Source organism: Leucopleurus acutus (genome assembly GCF_964270905.1).
Source record: "Leucopleurus acutus genome assembly, chromosome: 3".
Taxonomy (NCBI): domain Eukaryota; kingdom Metazoa; phylum Chordata; class Mammalia; order Artiodactyla; family Delphinidae; genus Leucopleurus; species Leucopleurus acutus.
Genome location: NC_139145.1, coordinates 161853809 through 161874711, shown reverse-complemented (window position 1 = coordinate 161874711; position 20903 = coordinate 161853809). Strand labels below are relative to the sequence as shown.

The following is a 20903-nucleotide window of genomic DNA, read 5'->3' as shown; positions in this document are numbered from 1 at the left end:
CTAGACTTGTGGGGGATGGTTTCAAAAAGGAGCTAGACAGGCAGGACATCTGATCAGCGGAGAGAAGGGCACATGCGAAGGTATGGAGGAAGGCTGGTAATAGACCCTCTGGAATAGAATTCACATGCGGGAAAAGACTAAAGAGAGGTGCAAGATCAGAAGGCCTTGGAAACCGGACTAAGAATGTGAGCTTGACTTTATAAGCAATCTAGACATGCTTTAGACAGAATTCTGGAAAATCAGCCAGAAGTGTATTGGTCCAAAGGGAGAAAATTAATAAGTGCAATCTAGCACCAGAAATGATACTGGCAACAGCTCGAAGACCAAGATTTCCCTGCACCATAGAGTACTGGGATTTCAGTCACCATCAAAGGCCACTCGTTCTTAATTTCTAAGTTACTCTAACCTTTTATTATTACTCACTTACCAAGTGCCAAGAGCTTTGTAAATCTTATCTCGAATTCTAATAACCATGCAAGGTCAACACTATTATGCTCACTTACAGACAGAGAAAGGAAGCCCAGGAAGGTCAGATAACCTGGCTGAGAGCCCATAGGTGTGGAGGGTACAGCCAGCCTCCCAGAGGCCACATCTCTTCTACTCTTAGGGAGGAGGCTCTCAATCCGCCCAGGGGCGTTCAGGCCCAGGGAAGTGTGGCCCAGCTTCCTGTAGACTTCACTGGCTGCTCCTGCCTGAGCGTGCCCTGCAAATCAATGACCTGAGACTGTAAGTCCCCTACACACAAACCTTCAAGTTGCGAACTTTCAAAGATGCGAATGTGTGTTCCATCAATGTCAGGCATGAGTGAAACTGCAGCTTTGCCCTCCGTCCCCTATTGCTGACGATCCTTCAGCTCTACCATCTCCCGCCTCCTCCCCCTCCTCCAGTCAGTAACTCTTCTTGCCTGTTCACCCGATGCCAGCCCTGGATGTCAGCTGCTGTACTGTACTGTACTGTACTACTGTACTTTTCAAGGTACAGTACTGTAAGATTAAACATGTTTTCTCTATTTTTGGTGTTTGTTTTTTTATGTATTATTTGTGTGAAAAGTATTATAAACCTATTACAGTACAGTCCTATGGAGCCAATTGTGTTAGGTACCTAGGCTAACTTTGTTGGACTTAAAAACAAAATTGGACTTAACAAACGTGCTCTGGGAACGGGACTCGTTCGTTATGTAGGGGACTTACTGAATTACGTAGAAGTTATTCTGAAATTTTGAAACGCATTTATAAGGAGGTACCCTATTTCCCATCACTCCATAGAAGAGCGCATTCAAGGCTTGTGTCCTTAAAGGTGACCTCACTTAAAAGCCAGCAGAGCTGGAAAAACAAACACTCAGCACTCTCCCTGCACAGCTCTGGTTAAACAGTGCTGGCCCTACCCACACTGCTCTGGGCCTCATCTGGGGAGAGGTGAGCGCCCAGAAGACCAGGGCTCCCTGCTCCCTGTTGCTTCCGTGCCTTTGCTGCACCCAACATGGCAGGGCCCAAAAGTGACAACAGGAATCCTTGCGGGGTGTGCAGAAAGGGCAAGGCACTGTGACTGCACTGTGGGAAAAGGGGACACCAGGGAATGTTCTGATGATTCCATTTTACAGTCGTCAAAGGGGTGGCCTGCAGGATGTGGTGGGACAAGGAAGTCCTCAGTGCTTGCCTTCTGCCCTTGAGAGATGACTGGGGGGAGGGGGAGGAAGGAGCTGCCAAAACCAACAGCCTTATTTCTTTTAGCAAGACAAAAAATATCAGTAAGATGTGAAACAAACAAAACACTATAAAAAGGGGAGAAAAATAGGCTCAAGAACTTGTTCCAGCTTAAAAAACTATTTGAACTCCAGGTAACAACCGAAATTAAGACACCACCCCAAATTAAGTGGAAATGAGGAAGGTGTTTCCACTTAACATCTGGAGAGGTGCGTTTGTTCCAGCCCAGGGTGAACCAGGCTGTAAGAAACAGGTACAGCTGGAATGCTTTCCACTAACAATTTAGTGCTTAAAACATTAATACCTGCTTTATGTTTGTATTTATGTGTTTATGAGTATCTTACTTGTGTATATTTTACCCACTTCTGAAAAATCAAAGTGTTCATATATGTCCAGTTAATAAGCCTCAAAAGATCTTTTGCTTGAACAGCCATCATGCCATTCCTGTTCCTAAAACAAGATAGAGAAGTCGCGCTCGTTTACGTGTCCAGCTGGCATTGACTGGCCCCTCCAGTATTCTAGACACTGTACCCAGCACTGGGGACTTGGAAACAGCGGCCACTTCAAAACATCAACACGTTTGCACAGCCGTCTTGCCACTTTGCTGGTTGAGCCTTTTCAATTTGTTTAAAAATTGCTTCTGGTGGGCTTCCCTGGTGGCGCAGTGGTTGAGAGTCCGCCTGCCGATGCGAGGGGACGCGGGTTCGTGCCCCGGTCTGGGAAGATCCCACATGCCGCGGAGCGGCTGGGCCCGTGAGCCATGGCCGCTGAGCCTCCGCGTCCAGAGCCTGTGCTCCGCAACAGGAGAGGCCACAACAGTGAGAGGCCCGCGTAACGCAAAAAAAAAAAAAAAAAAAATTGCTTCTGGTTACAGACATACCTAACCTTAGGTTCTTCGTGAAGTAACTTTTTAACAACTTACCTCTAAATGCTGAAAAAGCAAATTTCCAAGAAGTGCGCACACAATTCACTCGAGAGATGTCATAAAGATCTAAGGCCGTGAAGAAACTGAAACTCGGGGAGTGTAGGGCGCTCAGTTTCTCCAATCCCCGGGTACGTTTTGAGGTCAGTAGCCATCAGCTTCCAGGCACAAGCCTCACAAGCTTCCAGGTGATCGGCAGTCAGATGCCTGATGCTACGTAAAGTAGGCAACGAAGCTGTGCCTGCCACACGCACGGGAATTAATTCCACAAGGCAACTGCTTCGTGGGTCTAACTCAGTGGGTCTCAACTGGGAATGATTTTGTCCTCTGTGGCCCAGCTGGCAACGTCTGTAGACATTTTGGTTGTCACAACTTGGGGGTGCTAGTAGCATCTAGCGGGTAGAGACCAGGACACACAGGACACAGGACAGTTCCCCCACACCAAAGAATTGACTGACCCAGAATGTCGATGGTACCCAGATTGAGAAACTCTGGTCTAGCTCCAAATAGCAGCTGCAAGTCACAAGGAGCTCTCATTTCCTTCTTATTTGGCCGTTCACACATAAAGCTAATACGTGCGACATCTCATTCAATTTTTTTTCAATTGTTAACATTAGCTTCAAATTGCTGTCCAACAAGCAATAAGTTATTATCCCTAAGTCACAATGGGAAAAGTTACCAAAGAACAGGACACCACTTCGTGATACAAGAGGCCTTACAATTTTGCCATCCTTGGAAATATATCACTTCCACACTTACTCCATAGAGAGATCCATAGAGACAGGATCTATGTTAGGAGTACGTCTTCAATTGATAGCACTGTATAGCCTCTCTGGTCCTGCTGGCTTCCCATTCAAAGTAATTATGGTTAAGGGAGGAACTCTGATTAGAAATTACTACTGACTAGAAATAAATTAATCAGAAGTTAATTTCTGATTAGAAATTAACATTGTAATAGAAATACATTACAAGAGTAAAAGTATAACTTTGAATAAAAATGTCCCCCAATACTAAAGTCACCAGCAACAGAGCAGAAAGGCTGTGAGTTCTATAACAACCTCTTCAACCTTGGGCAAGTGACTTAACATCTTTGGATTCAGATTCTTCATCTAGGAAAGGCAGGGGATGGAGAAGAAGATCTCTGAAGGCCAACTTCAATATTATATTAATCATGGATATAAAATCCAACAACTAGGTCTCCTTACACTGAACCAAGGCATAGTGTAAGGAGAAACAGTACTTCAAAGTCCAATGGGAGGATACCAGGGCAGGAGGTTGCAGCTGCCCCATGTTATCCTGCAGTTCTCCCCACTTCCACTAGGGGGCAGAGTTCTTCCGAAGGGGAGGTCACTGGCCCCCTGCAGTCTACAGACTACAGGTTTCATGGGGACGGGGACCCCAACAAATCGAATACAAATTCTATGTCTCATCAAATTTCCTAAAGAACTCACAACACAAGAGCAAAATAAAGGCCTCCCTCCCCCCGCCAAAAAAAGTTAAGAATTAGAGTCCCGCAGGCAGAGCCTCAGGTTTTCTTACAGATGAAAGCAATTAAACTAGCCCACTAGTCTTTTATCACTGGTTAACCTGCAACTCCTGCAGAAAGTTCTGGTGCCTTCTTACAGGCATGAAAACGAAGGTCTATGGATTAGCAAATGCCAGTCTAACAATTATAGGTCTCATTTAAAAAAAAAAAAAGGAGAAATATGTATTAATGAATGATTAATTCCTTTCCAGTCCACCTCTCACCGTGAATGTGGGGATCGCCTGTGAGACACCACTTTAAAAAAAAAAAAAGGGATATTACTATTACACAAGAATATACCACTCTGGCCACTATAAATAGTCATCAGGCTATTTAAAGTAAGTGGGCATCCGGAAAGCACAATGACTTGAAATAATAAATCCAGTTAAGTCTGAGAAAGCAAGTTAGCCGACATAGAGGCAAACCCTCACCAATCCAATTTGCTGGAAGGTTCCAAAACTGTCCTGGATTTACAAAACATCCCCTGGCTTTCAATGAAAGACACATCAGACTCATTAAGCCAACTAAGTTTACTCTGAGCCACTTCAAACCTCGAACTTAAATAGAATTTGTTAAATAAACACAACCAAGAAAGGAAAGGGAGCCAAGAAACCACGGTAACTCTCGATCCCAGAGAAAAGGGTTCTCAAGTCAAGGGTTTCAAGTAACCGTGGTGTCCCGCCCTCAATGACCCTAAAAGGAGCATCAGTTTAATCTTTCAAAACTAACCAATGTCCGCTCTTAAAGATTTTCTTTAAATTCGAATTCCAAATCTGCCAGGGACAGTCAGCACAAATACATGATGTTTTGATCTAACCCTCTGGAATGATCTCAGATCCTAGAAGAGCACTTCTTGGTGAGCACTAGAACCTAGACCCCAAAGGTCCGACAGGCCGAGAACATAGTGAACGATTAAACCCTCGTCTCTCCCTTCTCACACTTCATTAAGCGTCTCCTCTGGAAGTGTTTGCACCCCTCTCACAGGAAGCCGGCACGTTTCGCAAAGGAAATTCCAGACCAGACCTTTCTTGGAGAAAGGCAAGTCCCCGATGAACGTTTTATTGGGCTTCCTGCACCCAGGCAGCCGGGCAGGCACATCTCCCCGCCGGGCCCCTCGTCCGCCAGCTCACCTCGCGCGGGTCGCCGCGGGGACACCCGGTGAGCCAGCCACCCCCGCCAAAGGACGCTCACCTTCGCTGCATCCCGGGGCCAAGTGGGAGCGCGGGACAAAATAAATTCCGCCAGGGGTTACTCAGCCGGAGACTCCCCGGGGCTTGATTTCTGGCGACTCCCAGAAAGTTTCACCCTCTCGGGCTAAGTGCGCGCGGTAGCGTGTGTGCGCGCGGCGCGGTGAGCACCTCCCTCTCTCCGGGCAGGAAAGGAGCCCGCGCCCGGCTCAAGGAAAGCAGCCCGGCCCGGGACGCCGGCGCCCGCCCTCCCGGCCGCGAGCGCACTCACCTCGGGGAAGAAGTTGTCCATTGTTCCCGTGCGCTCCCCAACTCGCCCGAGTCCGGCTCCCAGCTCGCGGAAGTCAGCCCAGCAGAAGGTCCGGGGAAACCATGCGTGTCACAGCGCGACTCCCAGAAACTCGAGCCCGCGGGGCTCCCCCGCTGCCATCTCCTTCTCCCCTTCTCGTCTTTCGCACCTTTTGTTTGCCCAAACCCAAGTCTCTAACTCATCCGTCCCAACTGCAGCCTTTGTCTCCTCTTTCTCCAAGTTCCTCACTCCTGGGCGCCGCGCTCGCGAGCGGAGAACAGCTGGTGGCACATTCTTCCCCCCGGCTGGGGGAGGGAGGCGGGGGGCTGGGGAGTGCGCCCCCTCCCTCTGCGCTCCGGCCGGAGGCACTCGGGGCGGGCAGGGGGACAACGGCCACAAAGCGAGCCCGAAATGGCTCTCCCAGCTCGAGCGCCGCCCCGGTGAGTATTCGGGCGCCCAGGCTCACCGGCTCACGGCCACACGGAGACTTGCGGACAGGAGAGCACGGCCCTCCCAGCCCGCTCATCCGGCCCCGCCCACTCGCTCGCCTAGCCCCGCCCCTCCAAGGGCTTAGCTCCGCCCACTCGGCCGGCCCACCCGGCCCCTACGCCACGCCCCCCTGCAGGAGCCCAGCCCTCAGCCGACCCCTCCCCGCGCTTCCGCAAGGTTCGGCCTCGCGCGGCCGGCGCGCCCCGCCCCCATCTTCGCCCGGGCCCCGCCCACTCTGCGCCTCGGGCCGCCGCAGGCTCCCGGACGGGCGGGGAAGGCGGGGCCCCAGCGGCTCCCAGCTCCCTCCCCGCCTCTCCACCTAGGTGCGGGCGGGGGAGTTGACTCTTCCCTCTGGTGAGAAAGACCAAATAGTCACCAAGGAGGAGGGGTTGGGGGATTTGTGTGTGTGTGTGCCTTTGATCTTTAGCACGCCCTGGAACCGGCTCAACGCGGATCTCATTAATGCAGCTCGGCAGATGAGCGACCCCGGGGACGGAAGCGCGGTCCGTGGAGCTGCCCCGGCTGTTGGGCCAGATCAAAGCGGAGAAGGGAGGCTAATCAGAATTTCTGGAAGCTGCCTACCCGTGTGGAGTTTCTCTCCTGCACCCAGGATAAAAGACGTTTTCATCGCAGTGGGAAAAGTAGTTTTGTAAACTGGAAGAGGGCGTGGCCAATTGCACTTTTCCTGGACCTAAAGGAAGCAGCAGATAGTCAAATGGAAGCGAGATGGATGAAAGATCAAACACCCCTGGTACTGAGTCCTGGTTTCTCTGGGGCAGGTCCTCAAACTTTCGCGTGCACAGGAATCACCTGGGAATCTTGTTAAAATGCAGACTGGAATTGAGTGGGATGAGCGCTGATAATCTGCATTTCCAGCAAGTTTCAGGTGCCTTCAAAGGATGGCACCTGGCCTTGTGCTGTTCTGCAAACTGATTGGAACCTGTCTGTAACAAGTAGAGAAATTGAGAGCAAAGGTTTAGAAACTTTTGTAGCAATTTATAAAATGCCACGACATACAAGCACATGATCTGTGGTCTCTTTGAACCGGGTGTAAACCAGTTTGGGTGTTGTCAGACTCGTGGTGACTCATACCTGGCACAGCAGGGTTTTCCTATTGGTACCTGGCAGATTGGAAACAAAAACAACTGGTTCTTCACCACAAATGGTTTGAAAAGTTCTCTCTAGGGGATTTGCCAACTGCTCCCATCCTTTAAGACTCAAGTCAGAAAGTCACATCTTCCATGGGAAGCCTGCCCGGAGATGTCCAGCTACTCATGCCTCGTCCAGCTCCACCTAACCACCGGGCGTGGCTTATTCCTACAACTACCGAGGAAACTATATCTTGTTGGGGTAAAACTATATTCTGCAAGGGTCTTTTTGTTGGTGTCCTACCCATCTTCAGTTGGGAGAATAGAAGCTCTTTGAGAGGGAACTGTGCTTTCAAATTGGTATCCCCAGCCTGTTTCAGAGACTGAATGAATGAATGAATGAATCATCCCCCTAATCCTCGTGTGAAAATTCAAGCATGTTTGTAACCTATCTCTGAGCAGTTCTTCAGCGTTAATATCGTTGTACCCACTCCACTCCCCTTTGGAAAGAGTCAAGGTTAAATTAATTCATGATGTGCTCTGTGATTGCCCTGTTTCACAGGTTTACACATGTAAGCCATTAAAGATTGTGTCCCAGGTTGCGTGGAAAGTTAAGATGGAGCCAGGATAAATACCAACCATCCCAGGCACCATAGTGCTTAGTCAAATGAGTCCTGCTGCCATCTGTGTTCAGATACTGGCGCAGAGCAATTACAGTCATGATGGTGTTAATCTGTATAGAACATCTTTCAAGAGAGAAAGTACAGGCAGCTGGTTCAAATGAGGATGTGGGTGTGGCTTGGTTCCCAGCATCAGCCCAGCCACTGGCAGCCTTGGCCATGGTCATTTCAAAGTCACTTTCCAATACTGGCTCATCAGTTGTAACAAATGTACCACGCTAATACAACATGTTAATAATAAAGGGAACTGGGATATAGGGAAACTTTACCCTCAATTTTTCTGTAAAGTTAGAACTGCTCAAAAAAATAGACTATTTTTGAAAGTTACTTCCCTATTGATTAAGAAGATATGGTGAATAATTACATACCCCCAACCTGCCTCAAAAGAATTGTGAGGCAGATCCAATACATAAGGGTTGAATTTTACTGAATTATATTTCTTTTAAAAGTTTACACCACTTTATCAAAATCCCCTAGGACAATTGTCAAAAAGAAAAAGCAAAAAAACACATGACTCTGAAGCTCAGGGGTGGGCTGGGTACCTAAGAATCTGCATTTTAGTAATCACCCAAGTAGACAATTCTATGTTTGAGGGTCATCACTTTATGTTTTCAGAAGTCATCAGATTTTCCATATAAATGCACAGTCTCGAAAAGTTGTAAAGGTAAACAGTAGCAGTAAGATTCTATTTGCTGAACAAACAGCAAAGCGCATGTTATTTTAAGCATTCTAAACAGGATATCAAATTTTCAAGTATTTGGGGTGGAATCAGTTGTTTAAAAGGAATATGTTAAATTTACAAAGGCTTTGACAAAATTGGACAGAGAAGGGGAAGCAATGAAAAGGTAAGTCCTTCCTTTTAAGGAGCTGTGTTACCCAATGGTCAAAGCTGTTTGGACGAAAACATTAAACTATGCCCTCTGAGAAGTGACAGAGGCTCACAAATGTCAATGCGAGAATGGGCACATTTCTCTGAAGCCAAGTTCCTTCTTTTTTTAATTTTTTTAAAATTAATTTATTTACTTTTGGCTGTGTTGGGTCTCCGTTGCTGCGCTCAGGATTTTCTCTAGTTACGTTGAGTTGGGTACTCTTCGTTGCGGTGTGTGGGCTTCTCATTGCGGTGGCTTCTCTTGTTGTGGAGCACGGGCTCTAGGTGCACGGGCTTCAGTAGTTGTACACGCGGGCTCAGTAGCTGTGGCGTACAGGCTTAGTTGCTCCGCGGCATGTGGGATCTTCCCGGACAAGGGCTCAAACCTGTGTCCCCTGCATTGGCAGGCGGATTCTTAACCACTGCGCCACCAGGGAAGCCCCGAAGTTCCTTCTTAATTATTCTACTTATTTCTCAAACATGCTCACGGAGTGTTACATTTGCAAAATAAAACAAAAAAAGCTCAAGTTACATTCTCTTATTTAGCTGCAAAACTTAACCCATAAGTGACAGAAATTTATTTGTATATAGATAGGACCATTTCCCCACTTTAAGGGAGATTTCCGTACAGGTATGTATGTGAATAAGTACTATGATCCTCTTCCGTTTTTGTTTCCACCACATGTTTGTTTGTTTTCAGTTGACATAGCTTGTCTTAATTTCCTTTGTGATTTCGAATTGAGTTCCTTTGCTGTTGTTGTGTTGCTGCTGGCAGTTCCTGATCTGGATGTGTCTTAGTGTATAGAGTCTTCTTCATTACCTTTGTTTTTATAAAACACTCGCTCTAATTGCTCCAGTCAGATTAATGGTTTAATAACCAGTTACGGGAAGACAAAGTTCTGCAGTTTCTTTCACACAGATTAGAAGTTAATAACTGACACAACCTTAAAATCCTGTTTTCCATGCTTAACTAAACAGCAGTTCCTTTCGGTTCACTTATAGTCTTGGACGTTTAAAAATCCACGTGTTTTTGCCTTTTGAACAAGCAAATATTAAGGGAATCTTCGTGTTCTTTAAATTTTTAAACAAGTGTTCCTTTTATTTCTCATAACTTACAATTCAAAAACCCTCGAGGAAGTTTTGTTTCGTTTTGTTTTTTCATGTGAAACTTAAAACAGTTGTGAAAGAATAAAACTCCGGGGGGAAAATACCTGATATGTTTCACATTGTAGTAGAATTAAACAAGTACCAAAAAGTAAACTTGGAAATGAAGCAGGGATAAGATACTGAAAAACTGATTTGCTAGCAGTCATTTTTCTAAACAAAATGGGCTACGGCTAAGATGTAATTTACCTAATCAGAGAGCCCTCGATGGACAATCAATGCCAACTAAATCCCCATCACTTCACACTACAGCAAGAATGCTTTCTAAATCGATATCCCACACAAACACAGAGTTGTTTTCATAAATGAATCCATTTCCGTTTAAAGTGCGGAGGCCTGGTCCTGTTGGGTGTGATAAATAAATGGTATAAAGATCCATGAAACCCTCCATGATGATATTCTGCCCACTTGGAGTACGTTTGATGCCCCCCTTTCTCTTTGATTTCTTTTTGTCTTCACAGTCTCTCTCTTAGAACAGAGCAGCTCCCAGGATGACTTTCTCAAGTTTACCATCTCTCCATCTCTGTTGTTAATCACATGTTTACCACTTCCAGACCTTGTGCCCTCACATATTCCCCGCTTCCTGCATCTTCAATCTTTCCTGCTCACATTGTCTGAGCCAATATATGTGATTGTGTCTATTCCATTTGAGAATGGCTGTTTCTTAACCCAATTGCTCCCTGAACTACTGGGCCATCTCCCTTCAGACCCCTAGCTTTTCACTGTCTACACTTCATCCCAAGCAATTTACCCTTCAGCCTCTTATGAGTGGAGATCATAACCCCATTCTCTTGAAGATCACCATGACCTTGAAATAATCAAATTCCACAGCCTCTTCTCAAATTTCATCCTCCTTGACATCACCCCTCTTTTGAAATTCTCATTTCTCAGCTTTGGGGCCAGCTTCACAGGGGTGCAGCTATAGAGTTAGTTGCACAAGACCCTAAGCTCAGAAGGGGCCCAGGGCTTGGTTTAATACTCTGTTGTGTTGTCTTAAAATTCTAATGATTTTTGAACCAGGGGCCCTGCTTTTCCATTGAGCCCCATTCTACCTAGCTTTTTTTTTTTTTTTAAATAAATTTATTTATTTATTTATGGCTATGTTGGGTCTTTGTTTCTGTGTGAGGGTTTTCTCCAGTTGCAGCGAGCGGGGGCCACTCTTCATCGCGGTGTGCGGGCCTCTCACTATCGCGGCCTCTCTTGTTGCGGAGCACAGACTCCAGACGCGCAGGCTCAGTAGTTGTGGCTCACGGGCCCAGTTGCTCCGCGGCATGTGGGATCCTCCCAGACCAGGGCTCGAACCTGTGTCCCCTGCATTGGCAGGCAGACTCTCAACCACTACGCCACCAGGGAAGCCCCCTACCTAGCTTTATGTAGCCAGTTCTACCTAGCTTTAAAGCACTGCATTTGTTTGGTTCTCCCATCTCTTTGACCTCTTCCTCTGTCATTTTTACAGGCTCCCCTCCTCTCTCCCTCCTCCAAAATGGTCAATCCTAAGCCTGCATTCTCTTCTCCACTCTCACATTCTTGCCATTAATTCTCAGTACTTCAGCTGCCATCTCTTCATAAATGATTCCCAAACCCATAACTCAAGCTCAAAGAAGTCCCAGCCCCACGTTTCCAACCACCTGTTCGATTTCTTCTGGTGAGGTCCTTCTCATCTCTCATGCTCCCAAACTAACCCTTCTTCACCCTCCATTCACTTTTACCAACTTCCCTATATATATGAATGGAATAACCCTAATTCAGTCATCTTGATGGAGTTGATATCCATCATTCAGGGCTGACCCGTATCTTCTGATGGTCCTATCCACATGCTGAGAGTGTCCTCACGTTGGGAATCCCTCCAACCCAATGGATAATCTTCAAGCTTCCTTTGTGCCAAACATGTGACTTCAGTACTATCAACTGGATGCACCCACGCGAGGTTTAACCTGGGGAACAAACTACATGAGGACACAGGGGAGGTTCAGAGCGTCAGTGTTGGTGGCAGAGCTGGGGGCAGAAGGTATGTTTTAGTGGTCAGCTGTGGGGACGTCACTCCTAGGCTGCCCTAGTGGGGCTCTTAAGTTGGTAGGTGAAGCAGCCTGTGACCAGGCAGGACTCCTCTGTGCTGTGGTTCTAAGAATTATTTCTGGAAGCTTAGCCTAAAGCTCGTTCCTTCAGCCCTTCCAATGATATGGCAAGCTGTGTAATACTGTTTAATAATCTCCTCTTGCTTAAATTCTCTGAAGTGGATTTTGTTTTCTACCACTTGCCAATACCTTAGGAGGAGTGACACCCTTAGACTGAGGAAAGTGGGGTCCTGTCCTTGGGGGTGCTTTTCTCAAAATGGTCTAAGTCCCATTTGGTACCTGGGATTGGCTGGGGCCAGCAGTGACATCCAGAGAGGACCCAGATCAGGTCCTATGTGGTCTTCAGTCTCTGCCTTTCCCCTTTGGGGTACTCACCAGCCCTCTACCATGCACATGGTGTCACCCAGAAGTCCAGAGATGGCATTTATGGGGGTGTTCATGGAGCTAATGGCTGGACCTCAGTCCCAGGAAGACAGCCGCCTAGACTTTCCTGCTGGCCAATGCAATGTGTTTTCCACAGGATTGTGAGAAATTGGGCCACCAGAATAATGCTGACAAGCTGATTTGAGTGACTTTCATTCACCTTGGACACAGGAGGACGGCAGTACTCTTCGCCAACAGTCCCCCAGTGACCTTGGGCTTAGCCTGTGTGTGGACTCCTGGGTCAGGTCTCACCTATGCGTTCCAACCGGCAGTGGTACTGCCCAAGCCTACAGCATCATTGGGCAGTGGGGAGGTGGCAGCCGTCTTTGCCCTGTGTGCGTTCCACTCCTGGCACGCAGGAGGGTCACTGTAGTTCTTCCGCTGGCGCTGCTTCTCATGTCAGGCAGTCTTCCTGGGTTAACTGCACCCATCTCCTCCTTGATTTTCTAGACAGCTGCCCTGCAGTGTCAATCGGCCCTTGCTATCAATGTCCTTACTTGCCTCAAATCCGTGTGGTGTCGCTGTACTCCTGTAGGCGGACCTTAATTTGAGCCAGATGAGAGATGGACATTTCTTGTATGAATGGAACCACTCTCCCCACTGCACTCGTGGCCCCCTTCCCTGGCCTCCCAGTTGGTGTTGGTGTGTGGACAGCAAAGTGCAGTCAACATTGAAATCGACCGTGTGCTCAGAATGCCTTGTTTGCAGCCTGAAGGGTTCAAGAGAAGATTTAATTGGAAGATGTGTTGTTCAATGGTTCTGCTATTAAATCCTCAGTGGTTATTGTAGCATGACGCCAAGATGAATTATCATTCACATTTTCTTGCATACTCGGGGTTGGACTTGCGTTTGTGGCCACCGTCAACAAAGCACCGTGACAACCTTTGAGAGTGTCACTGGCAGCCAGTTTCACAGGCACAGGATGTAGGATGTAATGTCATAAACGATGATGCAGCAGCACTAAATAAATGACATGAAGAAACTGCAGAGGTCAGAATTTCTATATTGCTTTAAAACAACCAGGTTCTGAACAGCCGTGACACTGTGAAGAAGTTTCCCTATCCTTTTCTCATTATGAGAAATAAGAAATGAGCCACGGATGGCACATTGGACAACAAGAACGTGAGGATGTGTTTCCTGGATGTGAATTGGAAGAGCTGGTGCCTGGACCCTAGAAGAATCTTTATGTACACCCAGAGGAATAAACAAATACTGAAAGATTCATTATTGTCAATTTTCATGGAGGAATCAGTATACATTACATGGGCTCATGCATTTTGTAATATATTTTTAAATCAAATTATTTATATACACAGGGGTCCCCACATCCTAAGGGAAGAGCAGTACAAAAAAACAGCCTAAGGCTGGCCTACAAGTGAGAAATTTGAGGGTATAATTCATGGGATGCATCCCAGGGCCAGCTCTCTATAAATTCTCTTTAGCAACCTGGCATGGCTTTGATTTCCCCACCTGAAGTCACCTGAAATCACCACTATTGCTTTTGCTTCTTAAATAAGTGAAGAATACTTTTGGAATTTTTTTTCTTAGTTTCCATTAAATGCAAGTGTGCAGCTGCTGAGAGTATTAGGAAAAAAGCAGATAAGTGCAGAAAATTGTTTATATAAAAATAGTCCAGGATAGAGTTGTTTAGAATAGTTACAAAGCTGGACACAACTTAAATGCCCCTTGGCAGGAGATCGGTTGAGTAAATTACGGTAAATTTGGTAAATGCCCAGCAACATATCTTGTTGGCATGAGTCATCTGCTTCTGCACGACAAGCCCCCTAAAACTAAATGGCTTCAGACAACAATGACTTATTATTATTTCTCGCAATTCTCTGGCCTGACTGGGCTTGACTGTCGCTGTCACCTGGGCTCTCAGAGGCAGCTGCAGGCAAATGGGTACCAGCTGTGGCTGGTGAGGGGACATGGCCTTCCTCCTGGGGCAGGAGCCTCGCTGGGACAGCGGGCAGCTCTCTTCCTTGTCTTTCTTCACTCTGTGGAGGACTCAGGATTCCATTCAGGCAAGAACAGAACTGTAAGACCTGAGGATTTGCAAAGAAGTCACATGACATTGCTTCTGCCACTTTTGGGTCAAAGCCTGACCTAAGGCAATCCCAGATTCCAGGCTCTCTTGATGGAAGGAGCTGCAAAGCATCTGTGGCCTTTTTTTTTTTTTTTTTCTTTTTTGGAGAGAGAAGTGGGGAGGGGGGAGAGTGTTAAAATATACGTAACACCACATTCACCATTTTAAAGTATACAGTGGCTTTTAGTATACATTCACAATGTTTACAGCTATCTATCTAGTTCCAAAATATTTTCATCACCTCAAAAAGAAACTTCATCACCATTAAGCAGTCACTCAGATTCGCACCCATCCCCAGATTCTGGCAATCACTAATTTGCTGTCTGTCTCCAGGGATTTGCCTATTCTGGAAATTTCATCTGAATGGAAGCATGCGTACCTTTTGTGACTGGCCTAGCATCATGTTGTCAAGGTTCATCTATGTGGTAGCCTGTACCAGTACTTCATGCCTTTCATGGCTGAGTAATATTCCATTGTATGGATAGACCACGTTTTGTGTATCCATTTGTCACTTGATGGACATTTGGGTTTTTTCGTGTTATAGCTATTGTGAATAGTGGCTCTATGAATACTTGTATACCTGTTTTCAGTTCTTTTGGGTATATCTCTAGAGATGGAATTGCTCGGCCGTATGGTAATTCTGGGTTTCCCTTTTTTAGGAACCACCAAAGTGTACTCCTCTGTGGCCATTTTTAAGCCACCATAATACCCATATTTATTGATGTGGTGATAGGAATAAGTAACAGTTACAAAATAACATGTTTCATCTGTAGGCTACAGAAATTTAAGAAAAACAAATGGTGGCTATAAGCAGACATGTTTGTTTTTCTCTCATAAACAAAGCCCAGAGGGTTGGGATGTTCCATAAAGTCTCCAAGGACACCGACTCCTTCCAGCTCTCTCTCCGAAGTGGGCCGTGGTGGCTCACAGCCTCGCAGTTCAAGAAGGCAGCCTCAGCTTCCTAGGCTGCAAGAGGCCATGGGGGGCACTGACTGATGGAGGGGGCAAAGAGCAGGCCCACGATCTCTTATGCAGATTCCCAGGAGTTGTCACACAGCACACCTGCTCACTGTTGGCCAGAACTTAGTTACCAGCTGTGAGGACTACTGAGAAATGTGATATTTACTCTGGGCTTTTATTTACCCAGCTAAAAACTGTTACTTGGAAGAAGGAACGAATAGATACTAGGGAACAGAAAGAAAAAACAAAAGTGTTTAATAGATGTTATCTCTAGATAACAAGGGCAGGGCAATCAAAAATTATTATTGACCCTTTTCTATATTTTCTGAATTTTTTGATACCTATATAATCATAAGGTTATTTATTCTTATTTTGAAAAATAATAAAATGTATATTTCTTTTATCAGAGCAGAACTTCATTTATTCTTCCTTTTTTTTTAATTTTATGGAAGTATAGTTGATTTATAATGTTGTGTTAGTTTCAGATGTACAGCAAAGTGATTCAGTTATATATATATATATTCATTCTTTTTCAGGTTCTTTTCTCATATAGCTTATCACAGAATATTGAGTAGAGTTCCCTGTGCTATGCTTCCTTTCTTTCAATTATTTTGTCTGTTTTTACATTCTCTTCCATTATAGGTTATTACAAGATAGTTCCCTGTGCTCCAGTATAGTTCCCTGTGCTATACAGTAGGTCCTTGTTGGTTATCTATTTTATATATAGTAGTATGTATATGTTAATCCCAAACTCCTAATTTATCCCTCCCTGTACCCTTCCCCATTGGTAACCATAATTCTGTTTTCTATGTCTGTTCAATTATTTTTTTAAAATGTTCATTTTTTATCTGTGATGTCAGGTATTAGAAGATATAAAGATGAGTAAGACAGGGTCTCTAAGGAAATCAATAGACCAGTTGCAGAGAGATACTAAAAGAGAATTTTGAAATGACTGGAAATTTCTATAGTAGAAGCATACACAAAGTTTAAAGGGGACCTTTAAAATAAAAAGTGAAACCGGGGTGAGTGTTATGGGCGGAATCATGTCCCCCTCCCCAGATTCATATGTTGATGTCCTAACTCCCAGTACCTCAGCATTTGACTGTATTTGGAGAGGGCCTTTAAAGGTGATTAATAAAAAATGAGGCCATTAGGTTGGGCTGTAATTCAGCATGACTGGTGTCTTCAGAGAAGAGGAAATTTGGACACAAAAAGAGCCACCAGGGTTGCTTGCACAGAAGAAAGATCACATGAGGCCACAGCAAGAAGGCAGCCATCTACAAGTCTAGGAGAGAGGCCTCAGAAGAAACCAACCCTGCCAACACCCTGATCTGGACTCCTAGCCTCCAGAACTGCAAGAAAATCAGTTCTGTCATTTAAGTCACCCTGTCTGCGATACTTTGTTATGACAGCCCTAGCAAACTAATACAGGGAATCAGGAGAAAATTCCTGGAGAGCTGCACTGGAAGCAGGGCTCAGTGGATGAGTAGGCTTCTACCAGGTAAGGAAGAGAGGAAAACACATTCCAGGCAAAGGGAAAAGCCCAGAGGTATGAAAAGCATGTTCAGCAAAGGGTACCAAGGATGGTTAGGGCAGAGAGTGAGTGTGTAGAGCTATAGGAGACAAAGTTAGTTTACAGCTATTTAGTAGTTGTTAAGCTAAGTTAGTTTACAACTAGTAGTTTGCTAGTCCATGTTTGACTAGTCCTATCTATGCAAAGGGTAGCCCTGATTTACACCACAGCATTTGCCAGTTTCTGTGGTGTAAATGCTCACACCGTGTCTGATTTCAGAGATTCACTGACGTGGAGCTGGGAAGAGCCCCACAGAAGCGCCTCATTATTCAGTATTTCCACCATATAAGATACAAGAGACATCACTAACTTCAAGTACATCGATAAGAGTAAAAATGTGCTAGAATAATTTGTAAGCAGTAAGTGTTGAGTATTTACTCTTTGGGGTTTTAATATAATTTATTTAATTGTAAGTTCATGTAACTTAATTTTGACTAATGGCTGTGTTTAACAACTGGCTCACAACATTTTTGAAAATTTAACAATTTGTTCTCATGAGTCAGGATGAGCACACCCCTGTTTATATCTACTATTTCATAAATTATTGCACTTCCCTTGGGGGGGGGGTGTTAAGACTCAAAAACTAAAGTAATGCATAACAGCTTTTATTATCTCCATCGGGTTAAGGAGATGACACACACATGTTCAAAAACTTGGCATAATTGCTAACAAGGTAAAGGTTTGTGGGAGACAGGAGGAGGAATCTCCATGGCTGTAGCAGTAGTTAACCATCACAGAGGAGAGGGTATTCACTGGAATCTTCAAGAAGAGGGGTAGGGCTTCCCTGGTGGCGCAGTGGTTGAGAATCTGCCTGCTAATGCAGGGGACACGGGTTCGAGCCCTGGTCTGGGAAGATCCCACATGCCGCGGAGCAACTAGGCCTGTGAGCCACAACTACTGAGCCTGCGCGTCTGGAGCCTGTGCTCCGCAACAAGAGAGGCCACGACAGTGAGAGGCCGGCGCACCGCGTTGAAGAGTGGCCCCTGCTTGCCACAACTAGAGAAAGCCCTTGCACAGAAATGAAGACCCAACACAGCAAAAAATAAAAATAAATAAATTAAAAGAAGGCTCAACATTAAAAAAAAAAAAAAAGAAGAGGGGTAAGGGAATTTTGGGAATGCAAGAGGAAGATAAAGAAGGATGGAGATTGTGCGATGGAAAGAAGGATGGATGGAGTTTTCAAATCAGATGCCCTCCATGGGCTCAGCTCCTTAGTAAACTGGGAGAGCAGGAGATTTGCTCCTTTGCTCTGATAAATGTACTGGGTTAACTCATTGTTATCTTGAAAGCCAGAGTATTTCAGCCTTCAGAGAGCAAGAGATGAAGGGATTCTGTCAACTGTAAATCATAGGGCAAGAGGGTTTAGGAGAGAAAAGGTGGTGTCTCCATGGTGACGCAGGGTCAGGTCCAAGTGGGAAGGCATCAAGAGAAGAAGATGCAGAAGAACTAGGGTGGGGACCCCACACTCGCTGAGATCTCAGCTGCAAACAGGTGGGGACTCTTCCTTCTTCTCTCTCGAGGCCACCATTCTACCTGCACTTTACCTTCCGCTCCCACCAGACAGCATCACCTCCCCCTCATGCTCTCTGGTCCCATCTTTCTTTACCCTCCTCATCCTTCTCACTCCACCATCATCTTCCCTACGACACCTTTCAGATCAGCTCACAACATGCTCTAGTAGCCCCATCTCTAAACCTCTCAGTGAAGGCACATCGTCCTCCAGCTACCACCCCATGGTCTTCACAGCAAAACACACCCAAGGCATTCTCTCTCCTGGGGCCCCCCACTGACTTGTTGCACCTCCTCCCTCAACTGTCCCTCCTCTCCACTGTCAGTGTCACCAGTGATTTCTCTGCTCCACAGAAGCTAGAGTGATATCTTAGAATGTAAATCAACACTACGTTGCACTTAAACTCTACAAGGGACTCCTTCACACTTAGCATCAAATACCAGTGCCTTTCAGGCTGATGAAACCCTGCAGGACTGACCCTGTGACCACACTGAGCTTCTGGAGCTTGATCCTGCCTCAGGGCCTTTGCATGTGTGTTTCCTGTACCTTCAATATCTCTTCACCTTCCATCACCCCTTTCACTCTGCATGGCTGCCTTGTCTCCTTGTTCAGGGCTCAGCTCAGGTGTCCTCTGACCAGCCTATCTAATTCTGCACTGACACACCTGTCACACTGTATCACATTGCTCCACGTACTTGCTTCATAGTGTTTTATCACTCTTTGAAATTATCTTACATTCTCTTTGTTTTCCTCAGGGGTCCGCAAATTATGGTCCATGGGCCGAACGTGGCACAAAACCTGTTCTTGAAATGCAGTTTTACTAGAACCAGCCACCTCCGTTTACTGACAGATTGTCCGTAGCTGCTTCTGCACTAACAGTTGAGTAGTTGTAAGAGACCTTATGGCCCACAGAGCCTAAAATATTTAGATTTGGCCCTTTCAAGAACTGTGCCTAGTACATAGTAAGTGCTATAAAAGATGTAGAAAACAAACTTATGGTTACCAGGGGATAAGGGGGGAAGGGATAAATTGGGAAATTAGGATTGACATATGCACACTACTATATAAAACATAGATAACTAATAAGAACCTACTGTATAGCACAGGGAACTCTACTCCATACTCTGTAATAGCCTATATGGGAAAATGATCTAAAAGAAGATTGGATATATGTATATGCATAACTGAATCACTTTGCTGTACACCGGAAACTAACACAACATTGTAAATCAACTATACTCCAATGAAAATTTTAAAAAAAGAAAAGAAAAGAAAAGATATGCTGATGCCTGGTTTCCTTGTTTACTGTGTTTACATCTTTGTTGTCTGCCTTCCTCTATTAGTATGCCAGCTCCCTGAGAGCAGGGGTGTGTCTTTATTTTATCTCCTGCTGTATCTCAAGCACCCCAAGGAATGTCTGTCACTGTTGCATAAATGAAGATGTGATAATGAAGGAGTGATAGCAGTGTTATCACAAGCACTTTTACATTAACATTGGCCCAGCCTAATCATAACACCAATACTACTAGCACTCTTATTACCACTAAGGGCTAAGGTATATTAACAAGAGCTAGTCTGTGCTGAGCGCTGCTGTAAATGCTTTGCTTGCATTATCGAATCAGCAAGGGGGGTTTCATTCTACCCATTTTCTACAGGAACAAATTGAGACTCAGAATTCAAGCCATTGCCCACCTTCCTACTGTTGAGCAGTGGCACACAGCTGGGTGAGTTCTCTCAAGCTTATGCTCTTTTTTCTGTTCTACCCTGGAAAGACCATGAACTTCAGAATAAGACAGAACTGAGTTCAAAATCAGGCTTTACCTCTCAACAATTTTGTTTTATTTTTATTTTTCTTAATTTTTAGATTTTGGGGGCTGCATCACGTGGCCTGCAGGATCTTAGTTCCCCCACCAGGGATGGAACCCATGCCCCCTGCAGTGGAAGCATAGAGTCCTAACCACTAGACCACCAGGTAGAGAAGTCCCTACCTCTCTACAACTTTGAACTTGGCAATTTGCTTAGTGTGAGGCTGGGACATTACCCACTAATTCCCAGGATTGAATAAGATGCAGAAAGTGATGCCTGACACGTAGTGGGTGCTCAAAAATGTCAACTTCCGGGCTTCCCTGGTGGCGCAGTCGTTGAGAATCTGCCTGCTAATGCAGGGGACACGGGTTCGAGCCCTGGTCTGGGAAGATCCCACATGCCACGGAGCAACTAGGCCCGTGAGCCACAACTACTGAGCCTGCGCGTCTGGAGCCTGTGCTCCGCAGCAAGAAAGGCCACGATAGTGAAATTCCCGTGCACCGCGATGAAGAGTGGCCCCCACTTGCCACAACTAGAGAAAGCCCTCACACAGAA

The 20903-nt window shown here is 45.7% G+C and overlaps 1 protein-coding gene across 1 annotated transcript in view; it reads right to left on the bottom strand.

Annotated features, from left to right (window-relative positions):
* The window catches only part of MYO10 (myosin X), a 218403-nt gene extending 212322 nt beyond the window's left edge, over window positions 1-6081 (bottom strand). Inside the window, 2 exon segments of the mRNA XM_082836186.1 lie at window positions 5609-5686; window positions 5688-6081. Of these exon segments, the coding sequence (XP_082692312.1) occupies window positions 5609-5686; window positions 5688-5711 (102 nt within the window). The 5' untranslated portion in view covers window positions 5712-6081.
* Window positions 6082-20903: the final 14822 nt, after the last annotated feature.